This window comes from Macaca fascicularis, chromosome 15 (assembly GCF_037993035.2).
Source record: "Macaca fascicularis isolate 582-1 chromosome 15, T2T-MFA8v1.1".
Lineage (NCBI taxonomy): Eukaryota > Metazoa > Chordata > Mammalia > Primates > Cercopithecidae > Macaca > Macaca fascicularis.
In genome coordinates this window covers 36400292-36410924 of record NC_088389.1, presented here as the reverse complement: position 1 = coordinate 36410924, position 10633 = coordinate 36400292, and the positions used below count along the sequence as shown (strand labels likewise).

General features: G+C 54.4%; 1 protein-coding gene across 11 annotated transcripts in view; it reads left to right on the top strand.

Annotated features, from left to right (window-relative positions):
- Positions 1 to 204: 204 nt before the first annotated feature.
- The window catches only part of DAB2IP (DAB2 interacting protein), a 216603-nt gene continuing 206174 nt past the window's right edge, over positions 205 to 10633 (top strand). For all 11 annotated transcript variants that reach the window (XM_065530123.1, XM_074016647.1, XM_074016642.1 and 8 more), the window contains exon 1: positions 205 to 359. In XM_065530123.1, the coding sequence (XP_065386195.1) occupies positions 315 to 359 (45 nt within the window). In that variant the 5' untranslated portion in view covers positions 205 to 314. The remainder of the gene's footprint in view (positions 360 to 10633) is intronic.

Sequence of the window (10633 nt, the reverse complement as noted above, 5' to 3'; positions counted from 1 at the left end):
CACAGCCGGGCCAGATCCCCGCAGCCAGCATCACGGGCAGCCAGGCCAACCGTCCCGGCGTCTTCCTATTTTAGACATCTCACTGCCTCAGTCCCTTCTAATGTTTCCAGTCAGGCTGCGGGGGGAGGAAAAAGAGGTTACTGCTACTTTAAATGTACTGTATGAAGGCGAGGGCTGGAAAGGGGCCTGCTTGCAGGAATACCCAGTCATCTAGTTGGAAAAGCCGCCAGATGGAATACAAAAGGAGGAACCCAGACGCTCATGGAGACAGCCTCGGTTCATAAATCAGGTGGGGCCAGGGGCTGGGGGCCCACATGCCATGGAGCCCGACTCCCTCCTGGACCAAGACGACTCCTACGGTAAGACGGTGCCGGCAAAGTGCAGAGTTGGGGGTTTCAGCCTCTCTGCTCAACGGACTGTTCTCTGCTATAGGAATCTGAGTTGAAGCAGGGAGGCAGTCAGGCATCTGGGCACTGTCTGGTCTTGGGACCCATGGGTGGGCATGGGTGCCTTGGGTTATGAGGCTCAGGGCTGGAGGGTCCCTGGAGTGGGCAGCCCCTCAGACTCCAGGCATTGACAAGGTCCAGGGGAGGGAGAGAGAGTTTCTCAGCTGCTTCTGTTTTGCTCTTGGCCAAGAAGGAAACGAAGGAAGTTTTGCAGCCCCCCTGCCTGTCTGCCTGCCTCGCTGTTCGCCAGGCCTGCCCTGTGCTGTGGGGAATTCAATTAGTGCGATCCTACAGATAAATATAGATGGAAGAGGCAACAGGAACATACCTTGTAATTAAAGGCCGGGGCTCATGCTGAAAGCACTCCCCGTGTGACAGGGCCCCAGTGGCTGCCACCGGGGAGCTGCCCCTGTGCAGCTGCCCAGGCCACTGGAAGCCCTGCATGCATTATTGGGGAAAAGTTGCTTGGGACAGAGACCATGCAGAGTATGGAACAGGGATTTATAAGACTTGGAAGGGTTCCTTCGTGGCGGTTTCTGCGGGCCTGGGGCTCCAGGGATGCAGTAACTCAGCTCCTGCACTGCTCAGCCTGGCCAGAGAGCTCACTTTTGGCTGGGATGCCCAGCACAGCCTGGCTGTCTCTGGACAATCAAGGAGGGATGCAGGAGTGCAAAAGTGTGGCCGAGGGACCAAGGCTGGGCATGGGGAGGGGGGTGGGGCAGCAGGTTTTAGGACTCAGCGGGGAGAAGGCCTGTTGGCCTCGGAAGAGGTGGTAATTGCAGGGCGACCTCATCCCAGCTTGGGTCAGGTCAGCCTTCCAGGGGCTCAGGTCCTCCTGAGACCACAGTTCTACTAAGAAAACCAAGCTCTTGTTTCTCTGGACATTCCCCGACCACATCCAGGCCTGGCTGCCTGGCACAGATCCAAGGCCAAATTTCCTTCCTCCTGCAGGAGCTCAGCCCTTTCCAAGGAGAGGGGCCCTTTGCCACGTTTGGAGCTGCAGCCCTCAGGGAAGCTTGGCAAGGCCTAGCCCACAGACCTGGCATCTTTGGGCACTCGGTGGTGGGGGGCAGTTGATGCATGCAGAGTGACCTCCGTGCGCCAAACCCCGTGTCAGGGTCAGGGGTGTGTAGGAATAAGGAACTCAGTCCTAACAAATAATTGGTGCTTAGTGAATGGAAGGAGGAGAAGAGAAAGGGAGGAGAGTGGGAAAAAATAGGGAGAGCAGCCCTTGGCCTGGAAGAGCTCCCAGTATGGAATGGGAGACAGACAAACAATCCCAGACTAAATTCAGAGTGATGCGGTCCTTGGGGAGGCGAGGGGCAGACAGCCTGAGGGTGTGGGACAGGCCTGCCTGCCTCCAGAGCTATTCACTGGAAGCATGGCATAGGGATGGGTATTGGCTCATTGGATGTATGGATGCTCCCCTAGGGAGGGCATTGACCTTTGAAGAGGCAGGCGAGGGGGTGGGGAAGACCAGCCCCAGCCAGGGATATCTCAGGAGCCCACAGCCCCCACTTGCTGTCCTCCAGATTTGCTAGTAGCAGCCTCTGGGCTGGGCAAGGCTGGAAACTGAGGCTGCCTCCACCCTCACAGAAAGACCCTGTGCACAATCAACTCCTTGTCCTGGCCTGTCACGAGGCCGGTTGCTGATCTCCTGGAAGCTAGCCAGGCAGGGAGGTAAGGGATTCAAGAGGAAGAGGAAAGGGACAGAGAGGGCCTTAGGAAAGGGACGAGCAGGCATGGAGTGGAGCCCAGGCTCTCTCTGGGAGCAATCCCAGGCCCAGCTGGAGAGGAGTCCGGCTTTTCCAGCCAAGGTCTCCCACCCAGCCAGTCTCAGGGGTCCAGGGCTGAAGGAGGCCATCCTGGGTCAGGGCAGCACAGGAAAACTGCGGTCTCAGTGAGTCACTTCCCCAGTCTGAGCCCTGGTTCTACATTCGTTCATTTAACAATTACTTTCAGGTTCTGGACTGGGCTTTGGGGTTCAAGAACAAATCAAACCTTGTGACATTCCTAGGCTAATCTGAGAGAGAGGCAGGTGCTCTGATGGGGGAAGTCAAGGCACGTGGAAGTCCTAACCCCATACTTGGATTCCAGACAGACTTCCTGGCAGAGGTGACTCCGCCACTGAAGAAGTCAATGATTCCCTCTATATTGGTCAGCTCAGGCTGCTGTAACAAAATAGACAAAGTGACTCACACAACAAAGTTTTCAGAAACAGAAATTAAAGCAGGAGCCTGGGCGCAGTGGCTCACGCCTGAAATCCCAGCACTTTGGGAGGCCGAGGCAGGTGGATCACTTGAAGTCAGGAGCGTGAGGCCAGCCTGGCCAATACGGTGAAACCCCATCTCTACTAAAAATACAAAAAATTAACCAGGCGTGGTGGTGCATGCCTGTAATCTCAGCTACTCGGGAGGCTGAGGCATGAGAACCACTTGAGCTCGAGAGGCAGAAGCTACAGTGAGCCAAGATCATGCCGTAGCACTCCAGCCTGGACGACAGAGAGCAAGACTCGGTCTCAAAAATAATAACAACATTTTGCAATGATGTGATCAAATGTCACTGTAGCCTTGAACTCCTAGGCTCAAGGGATCCTTCTGTCTTAGCCTCCTGAGTAGCTGTGACTACAGATGCATGCCACCACACCCCACTAATTAATTTTTTTGTGTGGAGATGGGGTCTTGATATGTTGCCCAGGCTGGTCTAGAACTGTTGGGCTCAAGCAATCCCAATGCCTCAGGGTCCCAAGTGCTGGGATTATAGGCGTGAGCCAAAGCAGTCAGCCCTTTTCTCTCTCTCTCTCTCTCTCTCTCTCTCTCTTTCTTTTCTTTTTGAAATGGGGTCTTATTCTGTCACCCAGGCTGGAGTGCAGTGGTGCAATCTCGGCTCAGCTGCAACCTCCACTTCCCAGGCTCAATCCATCCTCCCACCTCAGCCTTCCGAGTAGCTGGGGCCACAGGTGCACATCACCATGCCCAGCTAATTTTTTGTATTTTTGGTAGAGACAGGTTTTCGCCATGTTGCCCAGGCTGGTCTCAAACTCCTGAGCTCAAGTGATCCACCTGCCTCAGCCTCCCAAAGTGCTGTGATCCTTTTGTCTCTTCTTATAAGGACACTAATCCTACTAGGGACCCATCCTTATGACCTCATTTAACCTTAATTACTCATTAGAGGCCCCATTTCCAAACAGAGCCACATTGGGAGTTCAACATATGACTTGAGGGTAGGAGGGATACACATGTTCAGTCCACCACACTCTCCTTTTTTTATTGAGACACGGTCTCTCTCTGTCACCCAGGCTGGAGTGCAGTGGCATGATCACAGCTTACTGCAGCTTCAACCTCCTGGGTGTAAGCAATCCTCCTGCTTCAGCCTTCAGAGTAGCTGGACTACAGGCGTGTACCACCATGCCTGGCTAATTTTTGTAGTCTTTGTAGAGACAGGGTTTGCCCATGTTGCCCAGGCTGGTCTCAAACTCCTGGGATCTCGCAATCTGCCCACCTCGGCCTCCCAAAGTGCTGGGATTACAGGCATGAGCCACAGTGCTGGCCTGGCTTCTGGGACAGGGTGCTCTCGAAGTTTCCTCCCATTCTCTCTGGCTGGCCCCTTCTCCTGGGGCTCTCTTTCCCGCTGCTGCCCACAGGGTCTCTTCGCCAGGGCCTGCCTCCTCTGCTCCTTCATGAATGAACTATTCCTCCCTCACCGCTCACTCCCTCGCTTCCAGCCATCGGATCTGACCTTCCTCATGTCCCCAAGCTGAGTCTCCCCTCAGGGCCTTTGGGCACCCTTCCTCTTTCTCTTCCCTAAGCTAACTCCTCCTCCTCTTCCCAGTATCAACTGAAAAGTCACCTCCTCAGAGAAGCCCTCCTTAAACCATGTTCCCCCAATGCATCAAATGAGACTCACTTTCACAGCCCTACTGCCCTACTTTTCCTTTACGGACGTGTTCATATGTGCGCTACACATTATTGCATGCTGATATGTTTCACCTGCGTCTCCCATGAGTCTCTAAGCTCTCTGGATCCCCAGAGCATAGTTCTCCACCTGTCAGGAGTAAGCATCCAACAAATGCTTGTTGAAAGAGTGAGTGAACAAATGCAGTTGGTTCAGGCAAGGAGGCGAGGAAAGGCAATCCAGGGCAGAAGGAACAGCGGGTGAAAAGGCATGGAGACTGGTGATGCTTTAGCGCATTCTGTGATACTTACAATCTCAGCCAGGGGTTGGCAAGTTGAGCTCCTTTAGGGAGCTAGGGAACATTGATGGGGATGGGGAAGGGTTGGGAGCTGCAAATCTGGGAGTGAGGCTCTGGACACCTCTCCTTGCTTCAAGCTGAGCAAAGCGCCCTTCTGGTGAAGATCCCAGCTCCGATTGCATCTATCAGGTGTTCAGAGGCCGAAAGGGTTTGGCCATGGCATGGTGGGGAATCCGCAGCCACTGGCACTGAAGTTCCGGAGGCCTAAGCCTCTTAGCAGGCAGGACTGAGCAGAGCCCTATTGGGTGGTCTGGCAGTGGGAGCCCCTTAGAGCAAGGCCAAGAAGGGCTCAGACACGGCTGCAGAGAGGAGCAGACACAGGTGCAGAGGTTTGTTTTACAGGACAGTCAGAGGCAGGAAGGTGAGGAGAAGAGGAGAGCTTGGAAACTCAGCACTAACCCCTGCAGAGCCCTTGTGATTGGCCTTAGTTTCCCCAGGTGTAAATTGGGGTAACGGCCAGACAAGATGTGACTGTTCCCCTCTGGTGCCAGCCCCTTGGAGCTGTGTGAAAAGTCCAGCTCAGAGAAGCATGTCCTTTCTGTCTGCCTTGTGATTTCCAAAGAAGGGGGCAAAAGGGAGGCCTGGCAGTGGCCAGCATAAAAGAAAAGGCTCTGCCCTGCAAAATATACTTTCTTCAGGTTCTCTTGGAGTCCTGCTATTTCTCCCACTTCATGGGTACCACCTCCTACCTGTACCCTGCCGACAGCTCCTAGTGCTTCCTCTGCCAGGGTGTATTTTCATTGCCTGCTCACCGGCCTGACTCCCACAGGAGGCTATAAGGCCCTTGAGGACAGGAGCTGTATCTTGTCCGCCACTGGGTTCCCAGGGTGTTGCACAGCACTGGTCCTGAGAAGGCGCTCGATACATACTCAGTGGATGAGTGAATGAATGAATGAATAAGTGAGCGAGAGTGAGTGAATTAATGAGTAGCGTGAGCTGGATCCTGCCCTTAACTTGCTCCGCAACCTTAGGCATCCTCCCCGACTCTGGACTTCTGGTTCCTTAGCTGTCAGCTGAGGGCGCTGGGCCCCATGCCCCAAGAGAGCAGGCCTGCATCTCGTCCCAGTTCTCTCTGTTATTGGGTGGCCTGGACAAAGTCCCTGCCCTGACTTAGCCTCAGCTTCCTCATCTGACAAATGGGCAGACTCAGCCCTGTCTTGCCTGTTTTCCTGGTGGTCTTGGAGCTCTGGAGGGGTAAGGAGACAAAAGAGTGTGAGGTTGGACACCTGTCAGGGGAGTCTGTGACTCTTACAGGAGGGGATTGGGCTCAGATAGCCTGCTGGGATAAACCCTCCAGAAGGGGATGGTTGCTTTGGATATCATGGAGGTGGAGCAGGCAGCTCAACAGCTCAGAACTTTCCATTTCTTCCTGATGACAACCAGCATGGGCATCTACCCCAGGGTTGTTGGGAGATCCCAGCAGAGAAGCAGGTGGATGTGAGCTTGTAAACTTCCAAGTGCTGCTGCTGTAATAACCAGTATCATTCGGTAAGCACCTGCTCCATGCCAGGATCCGAAGGCACTTTATCTACACTGTCTTCTGTTTTTGTTTGTTTGTTTGTTTGTTTGTTTTAGAGACAGAGTTTCGCTCTTGTTGCCCAGGCTGGAGTGCAATGTCACAATCTCGGCTTACTGCAACCTCTACCTCCTAGGTTTAAGCGATTCTCCTGCCTCAGCCTCCCAAGTAGCTGGGATTACAGGCATGTGTCACCAAGCCCAGCTAATTTTGATTTTTTTGGTAGAGGTAGGGTTTTGCCATGTTCGTCAGGCTGGTCTCAAACTCCTGACCTCAGGTGATCCACCTGCCTTGGCCTCCCAAAGTGCTAGGATTACAGGAGTGAGCCACCGTGCCCAGCATTGTTTTGTTTTGTTTTGTTTTATTTTCGAGATAGAGTCTCACTCTGTCGCCCAGGTTAGAGTACTGTGGCATGATCTCAGCTCACTGCAACCTCCACCTCCTGGATTCAAGAGGTTCTCCTGCCTCAGCCTCCTGAGTAGCTGGGACTACAGGCATGCAACACCATGCACAGCTAATTTTTCTATTTTTGTAGAGATGGGGTTTTGCCGTGTGAGCCAGGCTGGTCTCGAACTCCTGACCTCAGGTGATCTGCCCACCTCGGCCTCCCGAAGTGCTGGGATTACAGGTGTGAGCCACCACATCTGGCCTACATTGTCTTCTGAATCCTTGTGATACACTTGGTGGGTTGCTGTTAGCCTCATTTTCCAGATGAGAAAATTGAGGCCCAGGGAGGTTACATGACTGGCCCTGATCACATAGTGAGGGCACTGATTTGAACCCAGCTCGCTCCAGCTACAAAGCCTGATATCTTTATTTTGCTGCAGTCCTGAGAGCCATTGTGTGCCAAAGCTGGCACCTGGAGGCCCCTCTCTGTGCCGGTGGAAAATCCTCTCTCCTGGGGAGCGTTCACTGAAGCAGCTCAGATGTGGCAGGAGCCATGTCAGCTTGGCTGGGCAAGGCGAGAGGCAGACTCAGCTGTGGGCCTGTGATGGTCTAAAGAGAGGACAATTTGAGGCCACAATAGCCTGATGTCATCAGGGGGCCTGACGTCATGACTCCTTGGGCCTTCCTTTGAGAGGCAAAGGGATTAGCTTCAACTGGTGACAGATAATAATCATAAAAAGTAATAGCTATGTGTCCGGCCACTGGCCTCCCATTCATCATCTCGCTTCTCCTGCTTAGGCCTGCCCTTCCTCTGAGGCCTCCTCCTGGCTCTGCCACTCGTCTCACTCAACAGGTGCCAGCCAAAGACCTGGGCTCTTGTTGAGCCTCCGTTACCCCATCTGTGAAACTGACACCAGCCTAGCCTGTCTGGAATGGGGAAGGGATGCCAGAATCTAGATTCCTTCCATCTTGTTCAAGGGCTCTGTCCTAGACCAGGCTGCCTGGGTCTCAGAAAAATCAAGGAAGAGATGCCACATTCATACCTGGAGCCCTTCTATAAGTGAAAAAATTAGGCCAAAGAGGCAGAGCTGGGGTCCCGTTTATGAGCATTTACTGTGTGCCTGGCTCCCTGCTAAATATTCTCCATTGACTCCTCACAGAGGAAGGAACAACCCCACAGCTCAAATGAGACAATCCAGGCTTAGAAGGGCCCTGCCACACAGCGACTGAGGAACACTTGTGATTCAAACCCAGGACTCCCAGACTCCTGTGCACTTTCTCCACTTTGGGCTGCTTCCACCACCCCCCTGGGTCTCCTGGTCCCCAATCCAGGGCCCTTTCCCATGCCCAGGGGAGCCTCAGTTCTGCTGGCCAGCCATGCGGGGGGCTTCTGAACTTGCCCAGCTGGGCAGGTGGATGAGTGGTAGAGCCACATGCCCCCTCCCCTTGCCCTGAGACTCTGGGAAGAGGCTCAATCAGGAAGAACAGACAATAAAGAACAAAGAGGCCAGCTCAGGAGAGGCTCCGGTCATTTCTGCACACAAGCCTGAGCAGCTGGCCTCATAACAAGGTAAGGGGCTGAGGCTGCAGTGAGGGGTGGCAGGTGAGGAGGGAGCCCCTGTGCCTGGAGCTGGGCGGGGAAGAGCCAGGATAAAGCTCAAGAGAGAAGAGTTGGTGTCCCCAGAGAGAGGGACAGGGAAAGGGAGGGAGTGCCTGTGTGCATAGGTCGCGGACATTTCACTTCCCATAGGCTCCTGGAGAGCCCCTCCTGAATTGCACTTAACACCCCCAGGCCTGGGCTTCTATCTACTGTGCCTCCATGTGACCTGTGAGCCAGGCCCGTTGATTCTCAGAGCCTCAGAGGGATGGGGACCACAGCAGCTATCGCGCAGGGCTCCTCTCTTGAGGACTAAGCAGGATAGATCCTTGCTTCTTTTGTGGTCCTGGACAGCCACTGCCTCAGGCTGGCTCCTCCGCCATGGGACCTGGTGCAGAGTCGCAGATCTTTAAGTCAATCAGTAGCATGATCCGTGTCCCCTAAGCTTTCCTACCACCGAATGTGTTTCTTGGCATATTGTTCAATTCCCATTTTATAGAGGAAGAAACTGACACACTCGCTTGAGTATCAGTCCTTCAAGTAACACGGCCTGACTCATGCTCAGGTTGCTGGATGGCTGCCGCAGCCCTCCCTATTCCAAAGAGGCAGGTGGACCCCACGCATCAGGCCCAGTGTGTCCCCAGCTTCCCCTCACTGGCCTCCCAAGGCTGACTGCAGGATATCCAGAGTCCAGCCCTCTGCTCCCACTGCCCAGTCCATTCCTTCTGCTGGGTGGAATGCCCTGGGCCGCTGAGCCCACCCTGGGTCTTCCAAAGCCAGAGCTGTGGTCCTCCCAGCTGGGATTCCTCCCAAGGTCTCACCTCTGGAAGCCCAGGGAAGCTGGAACAAATAGCAAATGGCCAAGGTGTGGGGAGACCCCAGGGGAAGGTTCTCCTGAGGTCCTCGTGTCCATTCCCTGTTACATCATGGGAAGATGGAGGTCAGAGAAGATGAAACCAGGCCTGCTTACAGTCCATGCTACCTCCTAAGAGGTCCAGAGATCCACTCCGACTCTCCATCTCCCAGCCCTCACTTCGGGCCAGGCTTCACCTTGGACACCTGCACAGCTGCTTTGCCTCTTCCTGGGGCTCTCCATCTCTACCTGTCCCCCCAACTTATCCTTCATGTGTAGCCAGAAGGGGCCACACATAGGCATTCAAAAAACTTCACAAGGCCCACCACTGCAGCAGGATAAAATCCAAACTCATTAACAGGGCTTAACGCAGTTCATGGTCTGACCCTGCAGATACATTTCTGCTCTCATCTCCAAGCCACACCCCTCTTTCTTGCCACTCTTACCATCATGAATTAATTTCTGCCTTGAATATGCCTCTCTCTCTCCCTCACCTTTGTACTTGCTGTTACCCCTGCCTAAAACACTCTTTCATCTTAGCCTTCCCTACTACCCCTCCAACCTGGTCAATCCTGCCCATCCTGAAGTCTCAGCTCAGGTCACCTCCTCCAGGAAGCCTTCCCTGACTAGCTTATTTGAGCTGACTAGGCTCCCTGGGTTTTCTGCTACCCCACTGCACTTTGATGACTAAAGTCCATTTGCATCTCTGAACTGTGAGCTGCTTGGTGAGCCACAGTGAAAACCTGGAGGGGAGGCTGGGTGGATAAAGAAAGAAGTCAGGATAATCCTGATCTCTGGCCTGTGTGGCAGGAGATGTTGGTGTCCACACTAACAGGGGAACCTGGGTGGAAGGGCAGATTCTGGGGTGGAAGGGGGATCGATGTTCTGGGCTTGCTGTGTCTGAAGGGCCTGCAGGGCCCTCCAGTGGCTATCTCTAGAGGAGTTGGTGACAGTCACCTTTGAGAGAGGCCTGGATTCCAGAGGGGAGGGAGAGAAGCTGCTGGGGCCTTCCCGGTGTGTGTCAGAACCGCTCCCTTTCCTAGGCTTGCAGAAGCCCTTATTCAACTGCCCAAACAGGGTCCTGTTACCTCCCCCAGGAAGCCAGCCTGGCCCTGACAAAGCAGTGCTCTGTTCTCCCCTTGACCATTACTCGCCTCTGGTCTGAGGACATCTCTTGGACTCTGCCTTAGAGATGTCCTCTTCAAAGTGGGAGCCACATCCCTCCATGTCTTGTAGACTCCGCATCGCCCAGCACAGGGACAGACACAGAGAAGAAGCTGCATGGACAAGGAGCCCCGCCCCCTCCCCTGGACAGAGCCCCAGACAGTGGGATTCCGGAGGAGAGAAAACACAAGCCTGAGGAGCTTTGGGTCAGATTGTCTCGGGAGAGCGGGGAAAGAGGCGGGTGGAAGGGGGGTGGATTTCTGTCCAATCTGGAAGCATGTGCTGGATGGCCGGATCACCAGCACCCCAGGCTCGAAGCATTCCAGCCAGTGACCTACATTCCCAGGGCGCCTCTGTGTTGCCCACACGGGCAGGCGTGCGTGAGTGCAGGAGCTCCACGGTGTGCCTGCCAGTGGGC